The following is a 15,792-nucleotide window of genomic DNA, read 5'->3' on the forward strand; positions in this document are numbered from 1 at the left end:
CGACAGGCGCGCCTTCGCCGCGTTTTTTCAAAAACAGTTATTTCCTCATTTCTAGCCGTTTTCTTTTGATTTTGTGCTTGTTTTTAGCGTTTTCAACATCAAAATTCACTGTTTTTTGTTCTGTGAACCTATTTCTGCCAGAAAAATTGTGATTTTTATAGAATTTCTGCAATTTTTACACCATGCACCTCAGTCTTCTTTACTTTCGCTTGTTTTCGGTAGTTTTAACAAAAAATTACATTTTCTGTCTCTCAAAATCCCATCTTCCACCTTTTCCGCCCAAAAAATATTTTAAATCGCTAAAACGGACCAAGCCTTACCCGCTTTTCCTCGAATTCTCGTTCTCACCCGTTCTCAAGCGCTTTCAGCCAATTTTCAGCAAATTTCCGATTATCAGCAAATACTTATATTCCTCAAAAACCCTTCAGAATTCACAAATTCTGAAACAAAAAACATCTAAGGTGCGCCAGCTTACATTTAGACGGACAAATTAGTAGAAATGGTCCAAATCCGTGCATTTTTACAAACCTTTATGCAGAAAATCCAAAACCTTAATGTCAATGTTCAGAATTCGTCTGACACACCAAAGTCGGGTATTCTCAACAACTGTGTTCAATTGACACCGGTTTTGGGAGGAGACCTGCAGAGCTATCTAAAAGTGGGTAACTACTAAACTGTAGAAAATTTTTAGTTTTGGAGGTTACCGAATCAAGCTATAGTTGTGTGAATAGCAGTCTCACTTGTGCGCGCACTCTCACATACATATACTTTTCATTGCTCCACAGACTTGTTGATAATAAATTCTCTGTGGTATTCATCGCAGTATGTTTCTTCCTTTCAGATTTATTATTGTGAGCCAGTTTATAGTCCAAATTTAGTTGATTTTATTACGTAGCAGTAGAATCATTCATTTGGAAAGATTATTCGGTGGAGAAGTCGACAGCAACGCCTTCAATCAGCATTTTCACTCTGATTTTTAGGGGAAATGTTTGAATCATTTCTGCAATTTGCTTGTTCTCCAATATTGATGTCATCAATTGATTTTTGTTCTCCAATCGCTATTCAGATATTCTGAAAAAGTAACTATTGCCCACGGGAGGTTTTCTGAAGAAAGGAACAAGATTTGAGGAAAAATGACCTGAGAAATGACCAGCGGTTGATGTTATGACTGTAGATTAGGAGAAAAGGACGTTGTTTCAATAGTTTCAGTCCGATTTTCGAATTGATCCTGTTCATTAAATTGTATCAGCAATGTAATATATCCAGCGCCTGCAATTTAAAATTTTTCTCTTTTGAAAATGTTTCTCATTGAAATTGGTAGTTTCACTTACATCTGCATTATCATGAGGATGTTGAACTGTCTTTGCAATCACTGTTACTTCTTGATTCATTAGACACACTTTCTTCAATTTAGTCTTCTGAACGCAGGAATTCGAAAGTTTTGGGCAAGTGTGGGTCGCAAATGTAGTTGCAGCCTCTGAAAGAAGGGTTGAATTCTAGTGTACCAATTGCTTCTAGCAATGATTAGCTCATAAAACCCCGTTTTCTAAATTGTGAACATTGAAATGGGGATTTGGTGGTGTTCAGCATTTTCACAATAATCAAAACTTTCCGAATTCTCTTTTTGATATCTTTTTTTACATTATAAAATGGTAAATTGAAATCTGAACGAAAACATTGGGTCCTCTACAAATGTCGGAGCGTCGGACCCTTCATTCTGATTTGGGAACCCGATTTCTGTCGAAAACTAGTGGTTTTCTCAAAATTTTTCTGTTCCAGATCTGTGAAAACTTGAAGAAAATTGAAAACTTACTGCTGATGGCTCTGTATTCCTTATCCAGACTTCACATTGCTCGTCGGCGTCTTTGAAAGTTCATTGTCCCATTAAAGTCTGCTCACAGCCACAGTTTAAAAAAAACCCGTTTTGGGCAAGTGCAGGTGAAATGTGTAGTTGAAGCCTCTGAAAGAATCGTTGAATTCTTGTATCATAATTGTTTGTAGCAAGAAATCGTTCATAAAACCGCCTCCTTTTGACTAAACATGTTTTTGGAGACGTTTTGGTAGTTCTGAAACTGAAAAATCACTTCTTCTCGGAGCATAAAGTTGTTTATTAATGTCAGATCATCTTTTTTTAACGACGAATTTATTTCAGAACAATTTTTTTGAGTTCAAATTCAACATATGGTTCGTCTCCAAATTTTTCTGTTCCAGATTTGTTAAAACTTTAAGAAAATTAAAAACTTACTGCTGATGGCTCTGGTTTTCTCAACCAGTCTCCGTATTTCTTGCCGACGTCTTTGTAAGTCCATTGTTCCACTGAAGAAACAGTCGGAATCAACTTTAAATTATGAATTATTTTAAAATCTCACCAAAAACTATAAAATTTGCTGATTTCTTTCTTCTACTCGAAATATTCTGGAGTGTTGGCATTGAATGTAGGTTTGGATACTGAAGTTTGTTATCTTAAATTATCACAATATTAAAAAATCTGGTTTAAAAAAAGAGAATTCAATTTTTCCGCCAAAATCTGTATTGATGCCTGCACATCTAACTTCCGATCGAGATTATGGAAATTTTGACTAGAGAGACGCAGAGTATTCCGTCGCGATGTCTTGGTCTCTTCTCTCTCTCACTACTGCGTCTCTCCGTTTTTGCATGGGACGATAGCATCCAGTCTCCGGCGCGTTAGATCGATAGGAGTGTCCTCCTCTTACCACATCTGCGTCTCTCCCTGCGCACGTGTTGTAGCACACCTTCCGAGGCCCCGCCGGATCTCCTCCCTGCGACACGTTGCTGCACGGGGCGCTCTTTTTCACAATATTTGTGTATGAAGCGATGGCTGGCGAGGACATTGGTCTTCTTGGAGACAGCCTGCGTCTCCAGTCGTGTTTTGGTGGACGAGGGAGCAGAAGAGAAAGGGTGTACTGGCGGGGGAATCGAGAAGAAAAATGATGGGAGAAGTGAGAGAATACTACTAGGGGATGTATGTTTCCCACAGAATGTTTTGTGGCGGGGAAGCTGAGTTTGAAGAAAGTTCAGATATGCGGAGCAAGTTTATGCAAAATCAAAAGGAAGTTTCCCTTTTTCGGTAAAATCTGCTACGGAAATCAAAGAAAATCGCTTCTGTGACTTTGAATTATGGTAAAAATCAAAAAAAAACTATAATGAAATTGTAGAGACACCGGTTTTCTAGTCTCATTTTGAGATAAAATTTCGTGTAAACGAAGCATGATCATTCAGGATTTCTTGAAATTCGGTTTCAGGGTTGCAGTCAAGAAATAAGTGTATTTTCTCTTAGATCTGCTTCCTTAACTATTCATTTTTTGTGTTTTTCCGTTTTCCGAACCTTTTTTTCTCATATCGAGATTTTGTAATGGAAAGCTACCGGTTATTTTTGTGAAAAGTGAACAAATTTTATCCACCTGAAAATCCTGAAAAATGACCTGAAAAACAAAATGGAACAGTCAATTCTCTATATCAAATCACATCTGATCTGCCACGTCATCCAAAGGGAGCAGACCCTTATTTCACTTCATTCGTCTTGACCATCTTATGATCTTCTTTCATCTTCTGCCCCTTTATCCGATATTCATTCCGGGAAGGTTGAAGTTAAGTCATCTCCGTTCGGAACAAGTAATTCTTTTTCAAAAATATTTTTTTATGCTTTTCCATTTTGAAAAACCAGCAAGGGCGTCAAATTCGGTGTTTGTGTTTGCAGACAGAAAGTTGTTTTCGCTTCACTCACGTGGGTGCCACGCCATTTCGAACATGTTTTTGTTGGCTTTTGGCAGCGAAAGTGTGAAAAATCTGTTTTCGTGTTTTTTTTTGAATTTTCAATAGTTTCGAGCGTTTTTTTTCTTTGAAAATTAGGTTACTAACCATGATTTTCCGTGTTTTTCCAATTTTCTTTGATTTCAAAGAGTTTCAGAGGGTTTCAAAGAGTTTCCACCGCGAAGTGCACTACATGTTTTCTGTTATGTGAATAATAATTTCTCTAATCAAACCGTTCTATTAGGCGAGCCACACCCATATGCCTAATGAGCCTCATGTTCTCTGCTCTATTTTCTGCTCTGCTCCACTCCTATCTTCATTTATTCATTCATCCAACCCTCTTTTTTAATCCCTTCTTTTCTTCTTGCCATATCATCAAATGCTTCTTCCTGCATGCTCTCGACGAAGCAAGAAAATCGATGAACTTTCAGAGGAATTACGAATTCTCCCCTTTTCCTTCTCTCGTCTTATTTTGCTCTCTCGTTCCCTTCTCTTCTTTTTCTTCCTCGCACGTCGAAGTCTCTCTTTTGTTGTTTGTGGCATAGAGAGGAGCCACATTTCAATTCCGATTGTTATCAGCAAAATTTTCTCGTTTGTTTGGCGCACCTTCGCCGCGTTTTTAATTAAGACTAGAAAATTTTATAACTATAGTCTGTATGTACTAATGAATTCAAAAATGCTGGGGTAGCTTGGGCGCGTTTCTCTTTTTGCGATCTATTTCTTTTATCTTTTCATATCTTTTCCTATCTTTCATTTCTCTAAAACCTCGCTATTCCAGATCCAAACCGAAATGTACGATACCCGTGCGACGACCCGCTACAAGACCACCGAAAGTCGGGATGCAAAAGTGAATAAAAAAGTGGAAATAAACAAATTCCACAAATGGGCAAAATTGCCGGTGGAGGTGAAGAAATTGGTCTTCGAAAAACTGGAGAATCGAGATAGGTGAGTAACGGTAGAAAGTTAGTTAGCGGGTGTTACACTAATCTCTTGGATTGAAAAACATGAGTTCTAATTTCCAGATGCAAGGTGCGTCTAACTGCTCGAACTGAAAAGACACTGGTCGACATGATCCCAATGAAACTGGACATAATTAAATTTTATTACGATCGGCAGGCCAATAAGTGGTTTTTGAATACAGCGATAGAACGATTGGAAGGACAGCAAAAGGCACCACGTAGACAAGAAGCCAACACTGCTGCACATCAATTTGTGAATTTTTTCAAACACCGTGGTTTCACTCTCTGCTTAGCAAAATTCGACATGTTCGGATTCTACGAAAACAGTTGGGAAGCATTCGTTTATCTGGTGGAGTACGCCAAACAGCAAAGAATGAAGTTCCGAGTGACAAACTTATCAATCAGGACTAATGATGACTGTCCAATTGAGAAAATGGTTGAGTTCGTTGAGATGTTTGATGAAGATGTTCTTGAGCAGTTCGAGTTCTTTTGTCACAAGCCCCACGTGCAGAAAGCGTTTGTGAACACTCCGCAATGGAAAAAGTGTCTTAAGCTGAAATTGGATATGAGTCGTTATGGTGTTCGCTTCAATGAGGACGACATTCCGGACATAAGGTACAACCATGCTCTTCATTGCAACAATTTGGCGGTTTATGTCGATGGAATGAGTGTCAAGGTGTTGCAGAGAATTATTAAGGTGAGTTATTTGATGTTGATGACCCTAGTTTTGCAAATTAGACCCAATTACCAATAGATTATCTATGATTTATCGATTTTACCGTAAAGAAAACTTTTTTCCTGAAGAATTTACAAAAAAATTGCCAATGTCATGAGTACTGGCGCTAGTAGAGGAGCTACTAAAAAATTGACAATTGCAAAAATGTAGATGAGATTGAGATCTTTATTTTTGTAGTTGACCCTTTCTTGATAGCTCCGCCCACTTTTAAGATGTACGTCTTTAAAACACTAATTTTTTGAAACTTTAGTTCAAAAATTGCTTAACTTTGACATGTCGAAACGGCTTACCTTTCTATTCAGAAATTGTTAATTTACGTGTATCTAGATCAAAACCTAAGCTACACTATTGTAGTTGACAGCTTTTTGATAGCTCCGCCAATTTCTGAGATACACACGCGCAAAGAAATGTACCAGAGAAAACAAGAGACCGTGCGGCTTGAGGAGTGCTTCTCGCTTCTCTGGGTCTGTTCCCTACTCTCAAAGTCATATAAGATTTTACGATTTTGTATGATTGTTAGGTGTCAAGTTAAGAGTTAGGTATTTTCAACAAATCTTTTCGACCCTTTTCTCAAATCAGATTTTTCAGAGATTCCAATCGAAAACGCTCCCCGTTGGGCAATGCCTATATATTCACTTCCGCAACTACTACCCCATCAAAAAGCATCTGAAGGTCTTGTACAACTATCGTGCCCCAAAAGACACGCATTGGATGACGTATGTTATTTGGTTACCCATTCAGTACTGTAAATGAAATTTTAGATTCAAATTCACCCACCGCTACCCAATGGAAGCAACCGAGGAACAAGAGTTAGTCTTGGAGTTCGGCGAATTTTCAATCAAAGGCATTGTGGAGAAGAAAAAACCAATAGTTATGTAAACGTAGAACAGGCTCCGCTCACTTTTAAAATTTTAAAATTTTAATAATTTCTGATTATTAACCAATTCGTCCTCTTTAACCCTTACCAATCTTTCACTATTTCTCATACCTTTAATTATATAGCTTTCTGAAAATTCCTGATTTTTTTGAACGTTTTGAAAATTAAACGCATGCTTACTTGTTCATTAACACATTGACGCTTAATTGTTCAATGACATAAAGGTCTCCTTTCTTCCCTGCTTTCATTGTTAGAAACTTATCAATTCCTTGAAAATGAAATAAATGTCGAAAAAAAGGTATTTGATTTAATGCTTTTCTGTTACTGTTGCTGCCCAAAAAGTGTGGCGTAATTTCCCTAGTGTTGAAAAAGATTTGTAGGACATACAGGATAATATATGTGTCGGGAAAGCTGAATTTAGAAGAAGTTTTGAATATGTGAAGCATCTGATGATGAAGGTTTATGCGATATGAAAAGGAAGTTCTGCACTTTTTCGCGGAAATCTGCTATGGAAATTAAGGAACATCGACTTTGTGATTTTTATGGTGAAAAACAAGACGAACCATTATGAAAATGTAATTATTGATGAACATTCACAACGGTGACAAAAAGAAAAAGTTTGGATGATTAGGTGAGAGAAACTAGAGAAAAGAGACTTAAGACGGAGAAAAATTAGGGAAAATGGGTGGGGGAAAAAGAGAGAAAAAGAGAGTGCGTTAGCGTGCGCGCCATTTATCATGACGTGGCGCAAAAGTGTACGATGGTGCGTAGTTGCGTTGTCGTTGGCGGCAATTTGATTCGCAGTTTCTCCTTTTTGGGGCTAACTGCTTTATTTTTGATGGTTTCTCGTCGTACACGCTGTTATCAGTGTATCAGTTAGAATTCCTGGTGTATCTGCCCATGATCTTCGTGATATAGTTTTTTGAGACTTGTTTCGACTCACCCGGGAAAATACGATCTGAGGCTGAAATTTTTCGTAGAATGATCGCAATTCCCACACTCTTTCAAGGAAATATTTTGCAAACAGATTATCTGAAAACTCAGGTCGCAGTGTCATTGACCTAGAATTCGAACAATTCATATCATTCACAGTGACCTTCATCCGTTTCAATGATAAAAAAGCTCGACTACAGTGACCAAATTGTCAGGTACAGTGATTTCATTTTCAATGGATTAGGGACTATAAAACATCAAAGAAGAATTTAACAAGTCCCTCATGAGACAGTTTCAATTGAAAAAAGGAAAAATCAAAGTGAACTATCAAAAGAAACTAACCGGGGGAAGGAAAAACAAAATGACCAAGACGGGGACGAGAAATGATATGGGAATGAGATAAATGGGGACCAATGGAACTATGCAATGTGAGGCAGAAAGAAAAACTGTTACATATGCACAACTAGAAAGGAGCAAGAAAATTTAGGAAAGCCGCGGCTTTTTCTTAAAAAGATTTCAGTACTTGAAATTGAAACTTTGAAGTTACGTAAATCATCCAATTAAAATGCACCAGAATATGTTTTGAACGAGGGAGAACATTTTCAGTTGTTTTTTCGAGAAAAAATTTTTTTGCAGAATTTTGAAGTTTTTGGTTTCATTGATTTCCTCTTCACTTTATTAGTTTCGTCTTGTCCATTTTTCTTGATCGCGAAAGCTCACCCACATAAAAAAACGTTCACTTTGACATTCTTGGGACGAATTTGTTACAAGTAGCTGAAATAACATTAAAATCTTGAAAAACAAATAACAGATAACACAGAGAAATGAAAACAAAGACTATATCGACTTTTTAAGCTTTGGATAGTCAGATAATATACACGAATCGAAAAGAAAAGGACCGCAGGTCTCATCAGCAAAGCACGGTCCTTTTAAACATCAAACGAATACAGTACTACATCAACAAATGTGAGAAAACATTATATAACTACTGGACATTCTTGATGGGTGACATACACTTTTTCACAATTACACGTTGCTGATCAGTGTTGTAAAACGAGCTGAGTCCTGTCGCTCTCGCTTTTCTGCGTCTCTTACACTCTGTATTCTCTCTGGCTGACGAGCCGCGGGGCAAAGACCGATTTTCGATAAAAATCCACAAAAATCGGCTGAATTTCACAATCTTCAATGCTTTTGCAAAGAAAAACGACAGTTTTCCTGTTGTTTTACGCACTTCCACGTCCAAAAAGGGACTTCTTATCGTTAATTATCGATGCAACCATGCGAAGGAAGCAGACGGAGATCATCTCTTGTTTCTTCGGCCCGACTTCAACACAGAATGATTCTGAATAACTCCATAGTGTCATCAGGACTACAGAATATCTTGCTCTGTTTCCCATCGAATAACTCGTCGACGAGATCTAGGAATCCGAATTTGATCGAGCCTTCTGGAGCACCTCCCTGAATTTCTCTAAATCTTGATCCTTCCCACACTGCTCCGCCCATTTCAGATAGAATTTCAGGATTTCGTTGAGCTGAATTTTCCGGTGGACCGGCTCATAGACACCGCGTCCTCCTATATTCCGACTATAGAAGCCGAGAAGCTTGTAGAGGCGAAGCATGTGCTTGCTGAGCCAATTTCGTCGAGTCGCTGCTCGCGAAGGATCGAAGAGAGACAATCCTGCAGTTTTCACTTCATTTGGTCAAATTTCATCATTTTTGATAGGAATTCCATTTGTCTGGAATAGAAAATAGATAGAAATTGCCATAATTGTCAAGGCCCGGACCGGTAGAAAATTTCAAGGTCCGGACCGGGCCAGGCCTTGACATGTATGGAAATTGGGGTTTTAGCTGAAAATTTTTCAACTCACGAGGTAAAAACCTCTGATCTGCTCTGGCGTTGGATTGTGATGGAGCTGCATGAACGCATGGTCAAAGTCATACATTTTTGGCTGAAAAGTGATGAAAAATGAAGTTTGAACGTATTTCGGAAAGAATGCAAACCGTGCGGCAAAGTTGCGAAAAGCGCATGGGCAGGTAAATGCAAATCCAGTCTTTTCAGAGGCTAAAGGGAGCCGATTTTCGTGTATTTTGAACGAAAAATTATTGAAATCCCAGATTTTTCACAGAAAATTTGGAGGTAAAAGAGATAGATACGCTTCACTTAGAGACCTTATAACTAGAAATGGGTTACTGTAGTTATTTTTGTTTTCAATATTCCGACCAAAAACTGAAGAGTCGCACTCAATTTTCTTCCGTTTCGGTAGCAAGTTTTTGCAAGGGCCGCGCATTTCTCCCAACTGCGCGATTTTTTCAAATTGTTGTTTTTAGGAGATGAAAAGGGAATTATCTGTGACAAAACTTACTTATTCGCGTTTTTATTGTTCACGTCGACTGGGATTGCAATAGAAGCAGAGGTAGATAGCCAGTTCGATTAGTCACACGTTATTGAAGTCACAGAACATGAATGGCATGATAGAGAATCTTTGGAGGTAGGATTCACCGTGTTCTGATATTTAAAATTAAGAAAAATATCTACATCAAATAACGGAATAGGGAACTAACCGATGTCTTGGTTATGGGATTTCTAGTTTCCATCAATGTACAACAAGGAATATCCGCCCACAGCTTGCTTTGGCCTACTAGAAATCTTCCTGGTGGCCCATCCAGTCTTGGCATTCACTTCTCTCCGCGGATTACTAGAAATCCTGGAAGTCCCTTCTCTCCTGGCATAACATGATTTAGTGCTTCTGCTAATCCTGGCGTCTGTCTCTTACTGGATATCCCGAGAATCCTGGTTGTCTTGGTAAACCGGCTCCCACAAGTTCTCTCTTGAATCGAATTCCTGGTGAGAATCCGTTTTCTCCTTGAAAACCAGGTGTCGTCCAACAGGTCCTGGAATTGTATTTCCTTGTTGTCGTCCTGGGAATCCAGATTCTCTCTGAAATAAATGAATATTTGAACCAAAATCTTTATGAAACGAATTGTGTTACCGTTAATCCTGAGATAACTGAATGTCCGACTTATCTGGAAATCCTGGGACCCTCCAAACCCAGCTTTACTTTTCAATCTCACTTAACTTTGAATGCACAAAAAATTACCGCAATGACAAAACGAAAAACTAGAAGAGAAAAAATTCAATTAACAAAAATTGAATTTTTGCGATTTCTAGGTATTTTTCAAAAATGTTCTATTCAAAAACCAATTAAAAACCTATTTTCCGACACAAAGTCAAAAAGAAACATTTTAAAAGGGCAAAAACTCATCGAAATTCTACAAAAATCGCTGCAAAAGACGGCTGGTGACGTCACAGTCAGCAAACGCGCTCCACCGCTCACACTCAAATTGCCCGCAAAATACGAATCGAACCCGCGAAATCAATGTCGGGATGCCCGTTTTTCCTCATTTTCCTTCGGTTTTTCTGATTTTTTCGTGATTCTCTATGTAAAAAACGCGTAAAAACCCGATTTTTCATCCCAAAAATCTATTCAAATTCAATTTTTCATCACTTTCCAGCCAATAATGTCAGATTCTCGTTTTTCCTCGATTTGTATCGTTTTTCCTAGTTTTCCCTCGATTTTCTTCCGATTTTTTATATTTATCTGTAACTTTTCGAGTTAAAAACACGTAAAAACCCGATTGTTGACTTCAAAAATTCGTTAAAACTCTGTTTCTCATCAGTTATCAGTCAAAAACGACAAATTATCGAAGATGGGTGTTCGGCAAGGTTTCTGTGCTGTAAATGAAATCTTCTGCGTCGTTTTATAGTTTCTTACCCAAAAATCGACGTTTTCCGTCCAAAATCTGCCACTTCGGGGGTCAATAGTGATCTGAAGAAGTTCGCTTTGAATAACTGCTTCTGAAAGTCAGAAATTCGGACAAATTTCGAGTTTTTTCATAGAAAACTATTATTTTAGGCAGGAAGGTGCCGAAAATTAAACATTTTTGGGTGTATTTTAATGAAAAATAGCGACAAATAGGTGTATTTCATCAACATTTCCATCTTTTCCGATTTTCCCGTTACTTTCCGACCCTTTTCTCCATCGTTTCTTCACCAATGCTTCTCATTTTTCAGTCAAATGTCACGACTACCACAAACCGATTATCTGAAAGTCGTGAGGTGCGGCGAGGCGAAAGAGAAACGACTCGGCTTGTCGTACTCGTGGGAAACCCATTTGAGGGCGTTCGAAAACGGATCGAAGACGGAGAAATATATTCCGGTGGAGGCGTTCAACACGAATACCAATATCGATTTTAAGGACATTCTGAAAGAGGGCCTTATTGTGAGTGGGGATGGAAATGAATATGTTGGGATTCTAGGCTAATTCTAAGGAACTTTTATTACTGACGAATATGCTAAAATCGCTTCAATAAGTGTTCTCCTGACTCAAAATGAGATCTGGTGAAAGAGTTTTTCCGCGCGGCCGTTTAGTCATCTCTAACAAGATTTCTGATCATTTTCTTGAGAATCCAAACTTGCGGACGTTGCGAGTGAGATTAATCGGTCAAGATCGGTAAGATCGGCTGAAATCGGTACAGATTGGCAATTTCAAATGATCTTAGCCGATCTCAGCCGATCTTATTTTCTGAAATATCGGAATCTGAAGTTTAAAAAAGTCCCCTAAACCCCATTTCCAGTTCGAATGCAAAATTCACGATTACGACAAAGTGACAGACGGTGTCCAATGTCGCTGGTTCGCGCGGATCCAGAAAGTGTGCGGCTACCGTGTGTTGGCTCAATTCATCGCCAGTGACAAGAAGTTTTGGACGAATATGCTCACTGCGGAGATTCATAATATGCCAGAGTAAGAGATTTGTGAAGGTTTTTGAAGCCATTCTGAATTTTCAGCGCCGATTCAAAAGATCCAAAAATGGTGGAGGTCGCGTATGTTCCGCCGTATCACGTAGCCGAGGAGTATGAAAACGATCTGGAGAGTTTTATTCGGGTAAGTGAGCGTTTTTCTAGTGAAAAATCGCCGAAAAACTGCTTTAACTAGGAAATGTTGGGGAGAAATTCCATCAATATGATGTTTTTTTCGGCGGAATTCCCCGTTTCCGACGAAAAAATGTGAAATTCTAGCTGATTTCCGCTCTGAAAATGATATTTCTTAGGCTCAATTTTTCAAATGTTTGAATTTCAAGCATAAAATCTGTCAAAAAGGGTTGGAAACCCGCCAAAAATTGACAGTTGAAGTTCAGAAATAGTCCCGAATCCTTTGAGAAAGCAAAAATCGCCCAGAAATTGAAAATTTCCTCTCTAAAAACGTGTTTCAGAACGCGCTCGAGAGTGAAGTCTACGGTCAGAATACTCTTGCCCATAACCACGACGACAAACTGAATCGCCTTCACGACTCTCGCTTCCACGTAGATCAACGTCTGGAACTTCTGAATTACACGAATTCCCAGGAGATACGAGTCGCCCGAATCCAGGAGATCGCAGGTCGCCGACTCAGTGTTGTGGTATGCGACGAAGATTCACCGGTGCCGTTGGGTGAAGCCGATCGTCAAACTCAGAGCAACGAGTCACTGTATTGGATAGACGAGGCGTCTTTCTTCATATTTCCCGTGGGCTTCGCGGCCGTCAACGGCTACAAATTGTCGGCGAAAAAGGATTACATCGCGCATACGAAACGTATCGCGGCGGATCTGAAAGCGGGGAAAACGCCGAAATTTTTGGAGGAAGACGTGACTTTCGACGATTTGCCGCATGAAAAAGTGGACGAAGAGGCCTGGAAACGCGTCAAAGTCGGACAAAAATTCGAGTTGATCGATCCGTTGGATCAAAAATTCCAGATTCTCCACGTGGCATCAATTATCAGTTTCTGTGAGACCGATGGATATATGATTGTGGGAATGGACGGTCCAGATCAACTAGATGACAGTTTCCCTATTCATATCAATAATACGTTCATGTTTCCTGTTGGATACGCAGAGAGAAATGGATTGAAGTTGGCGGATCCTCCTGGATTCGAGGGAACATTCAATTGGACGGATTATTTGAAGGAGGAGAACGCAGAGAGAATGCCGTTGGAACTGTTCAGAACCGAACCCACTCAGGAGAGGTTGAACATGTTTCAGGTATGGCTGGAAATGGCTGAATATCGTTGAAAAACTCTACGGAGAAAACTTGATTTCTAAAGATTTTTCTGATTTCGGACAAATTTCATACCAATTTTTTATTTTTTAGCCGATTTACAGCCGATTTCATCGAGAAATTCAAAGAAACGGTGTTTTTCCGACAGAAATTTGCTAAAATCAGTTGTAAATCGGCCAAAGTAAGAGCAATTAGGATAAAATTGGCCCGGAATAAATGAAAATTTTTCGAAATTAAGTAATTACACTATTTCTTCCGGATTTTTCGAGATTTTGAGTAACGTTCAGTGATTTTTCATGATTTTCAGCCATTTTTTAGGTCGGAATGCGTCTCGAAGCGGCCGACATGTGTGAGAATCAATTCATCTGTCCTGCGACAATCACAGGAGTACACGGACGGATCATAAACGTCAATTACGACGGATGGGACGAGGAGTTCGACGAACTCTACGATATTGAGTACGTTTTTAGCGGCAGAAATGGAAAATTTTGAGCAAACTGAAGGATTTTTCATTGAAAAATGTTATTTTTGGTCGAAATTTGCGGAATTTTTCAATATAAATCAACATTTTTGATGATTGTCTTCTATTTTTCGCCTTTTTTTCACAATTTCAAAATTTTCAACAACGGACCCAGGAAATTCCATTTTTTCCAGCTCCCACGACATTCTGCCGATCGGATGGTGCGAACTGCACGGCTACAGGCTCCAAGAGCCAAAACGAGAGGGTTATTAATTGAACTATTGATTTCTCAGCGCTTTTATCACCAAAAACCTCATATCTCAACTCTCAAAATGTTATTTTTGTTTGTATTATGATTGTGTTCTATGTGTAAGAGTGAGCTCTGTTGATAATCGCTGGAACTCGATGCCAAAAACCATGAAAAACGATGAAAAACGGTTCGAAATCACCTGGTTATCAATAAAGTGCACTTCTATATGACTTGAAAGTCTAATATCTTTATTTTCTTCATTCTCACATTTTTCCTGTAAATCCTATTTCCGAGCTTTACTTCTCTGTAAAAACCGTAAATTATCAATTTTCTGTCACTTTTGACTTACTTTTTCACTTTTTTCCCTTCACAATTAAATTCTGTCTAACAAGTAGTAATGAAGTGCATACTTTGTCGCTGTCTTATTGTATTATTAGAGTTTTTAATGGTTTAATAGTTATCAACCGGAAACAGTGAGAAAGTGTTATGTTTCGTAAAAAAAGACGACATATCATTCAATTTCAGTGAAAGTTTAGTGAAATGACTCGATTTTTGTTTCAAATGAGAAGAATTCAAGTAAAAAGCTTAAATTTTCATTTTCACAATTCCTGACGCTTTATTAGGCTTTCTAACTGATTTAGTGCATTCCATACTTATTATTGCCCAAAAACAAAAATTTTTAGTACAAAATCTGCTGAGATTGTGATCAATTCCGAAAATACAACAAAAATCAATTTTTAGAGCGACTTTTAATGAACTTTATCAGTTTCAACACTAACTTTCCACTAAAACTCATTCAAAACTAAAAGTTTTGAGCTATCCCTTATCTATTTTCTTTCCAGAACAAGGAAAAAGTAGTCAACTACAAAAATAATGAGAGAGACAAGTAGAGTCTTCTGAAATCATTCTCATCACGTCTACAGTAACCCATTTCTAGTTATAAAGTCTTGAAGTGCAGCGTCTGTATCTCCTTTCTCTCCAGAACAAGGAAAAAATAGTCAACTACAAACCTCATGAGAGAGACATGTGGAATGTTCTGAAACCGTTTCTAACTTATCAGTAAATATATAATATACTACTAAAATTGTTACACTGCGTTTTGCAGCTTCCAAAACAGGCAAAACAAAACAGACCGTGGTGTTAAATGCTTTCTCTTCTCTTATTGCAGCCCAAGAACCTTCTATTTGCGCTTAAAAACCAAATGACTTTCTGATAAATTTAAAGATTGTTTTAGCCAAGAAACTTACAGCATCCCTAGTTTGCCTTAACTAATTCCAATTCAAAATCAAATTTTCCCAATTTCTGCCGATTTTCAGTTTTCTGATCCACTTTTCCTGCAGAATTAGTTTTATTTCCACATGAGAATGACGCACTCATTGAAAAAAAAACACAATATGTTGACAACAAAATTTGACAGTGAATTTGACAGTAAAACAATGAAAAACAGATATGGAGATCACACAAAAAGAGAGATACAGTATGAAAATTGATTTGGAGAAAATCACAGTAAATGGTCAACAAAAGAATCAGTGACGGTGCGGTCTTCTCTTTTCATTTTCGTATCTCCACTCCGAGTTTTCCTCATCGGACTCCGCCTCATCGGACTGCGCCTCATCAGTCTCTTCCTCATCGGACCCTTCTTCATCTGACTCTGGATCATTTTCTTTGTCTGTTTCAACGAGTAAAGGTGGCGTGTTGTGGAATTATTCACTCCA

The 15,792-nt window shown here is 38.4% G+C and overlaps 4 protein-coding genes across 4 annotated transcripts; 2 read left to right on the forward strand and 2 right to left on the reverse strand.

Annotated features, from left to right (window-relative positions):
• Positions 1-4,561: 4,561 nt before the first annotated feature.
• Positions 4,562-6,345, forward strand: GCK72_022073 (uncharacterized protein; the record flags this gene model as incomplete). Its single annotated transcript, XM_003092789.2, has 4 exons — positions 4,562-4,716; positions 4,794-5,427; positions 6,055-6,182; positions 6,228-6,345. The coding sequence occupies 4 exons, from the start codon at positions 4,562-4,564 to the stop codon at positions 6,343-6,345; spliced, it is 1,035 nt and encodes a 344-aa protein (XP_003092837.2).
• A 2,349-nt stretch (positions 6,346-8,694) lies between these two features.
• GCK72_022074 (uncharacterized protein) lies at positions 8,695-9,219 on the reverse strand (the record flags this gene model as incomplete). The annotated part of the gene is made up of 2 exons (XM_053734639.1): positions 8,695-8,954; positions 9,156-9,219. 2 exons carry the CDS (start codon positions 9,217-9,219, stop codon positions 8,695-8,697), a joined length of 324 nt encoding a protein of 107 aa, XP_053578205.1.
• A 641-nt stretch (positions 9,220-9,860) lies between these two features.
• GCK72_022075 (uncharacterized protein) lies at positions 9,861-12,109 on the reverse strand (the record flags this gene model as incomplete). Its single annotated transcript, XM_053734640.1, has 5 exons — positions 9,861-9,999; positions 10,051-10,214; positions 11,050-11,132; positions 11,373-11,538; positions 11,999-12,109. The coding sequence occupies 5 exons, from the start codon at positions 12,107-12,109 to the stop codon at positions 9,861-9,863; spliced, it is 663 nt and encodes a 220-aa protein (XP_053578206.1).
• GCK72_022076 (uncharacterized protein) lies at positions 11,353-14,100 on the forward strand (the record flags this gene model as incomplete). The annotated part of the gene is made up of 6 exons (XM_053734641.1): positions 11,353-11,556; positions 11,912-12,078; positions 12,123-12,219; positions 12,548-13,351; positions 13,686-13,825; positions 14,022-14,100. 6 exons carry the CDS (start codon positions 11,353-11,355, stop codon positions 14,098-14,100), a joined length of 1,491 nt encoding a protein of 496 aa, XP_053578207.1.
• Positions 14,101-15,792: the final 1,692 nt, after the last annotated feature.

Source organism: Caenorhabditis remanei, chromosome X (assembly GCF_010183535.1).
Source record: "Caenorhabditis remanei strain PX506 chromosome X, whole genome shotgun sequence".
NCBI lineage: Eukaryota > Metazoa > Nematoda > Chromadorea > Rhabditida > Rhabditidae > Caenorhabditis > Caenorhabditis remanei.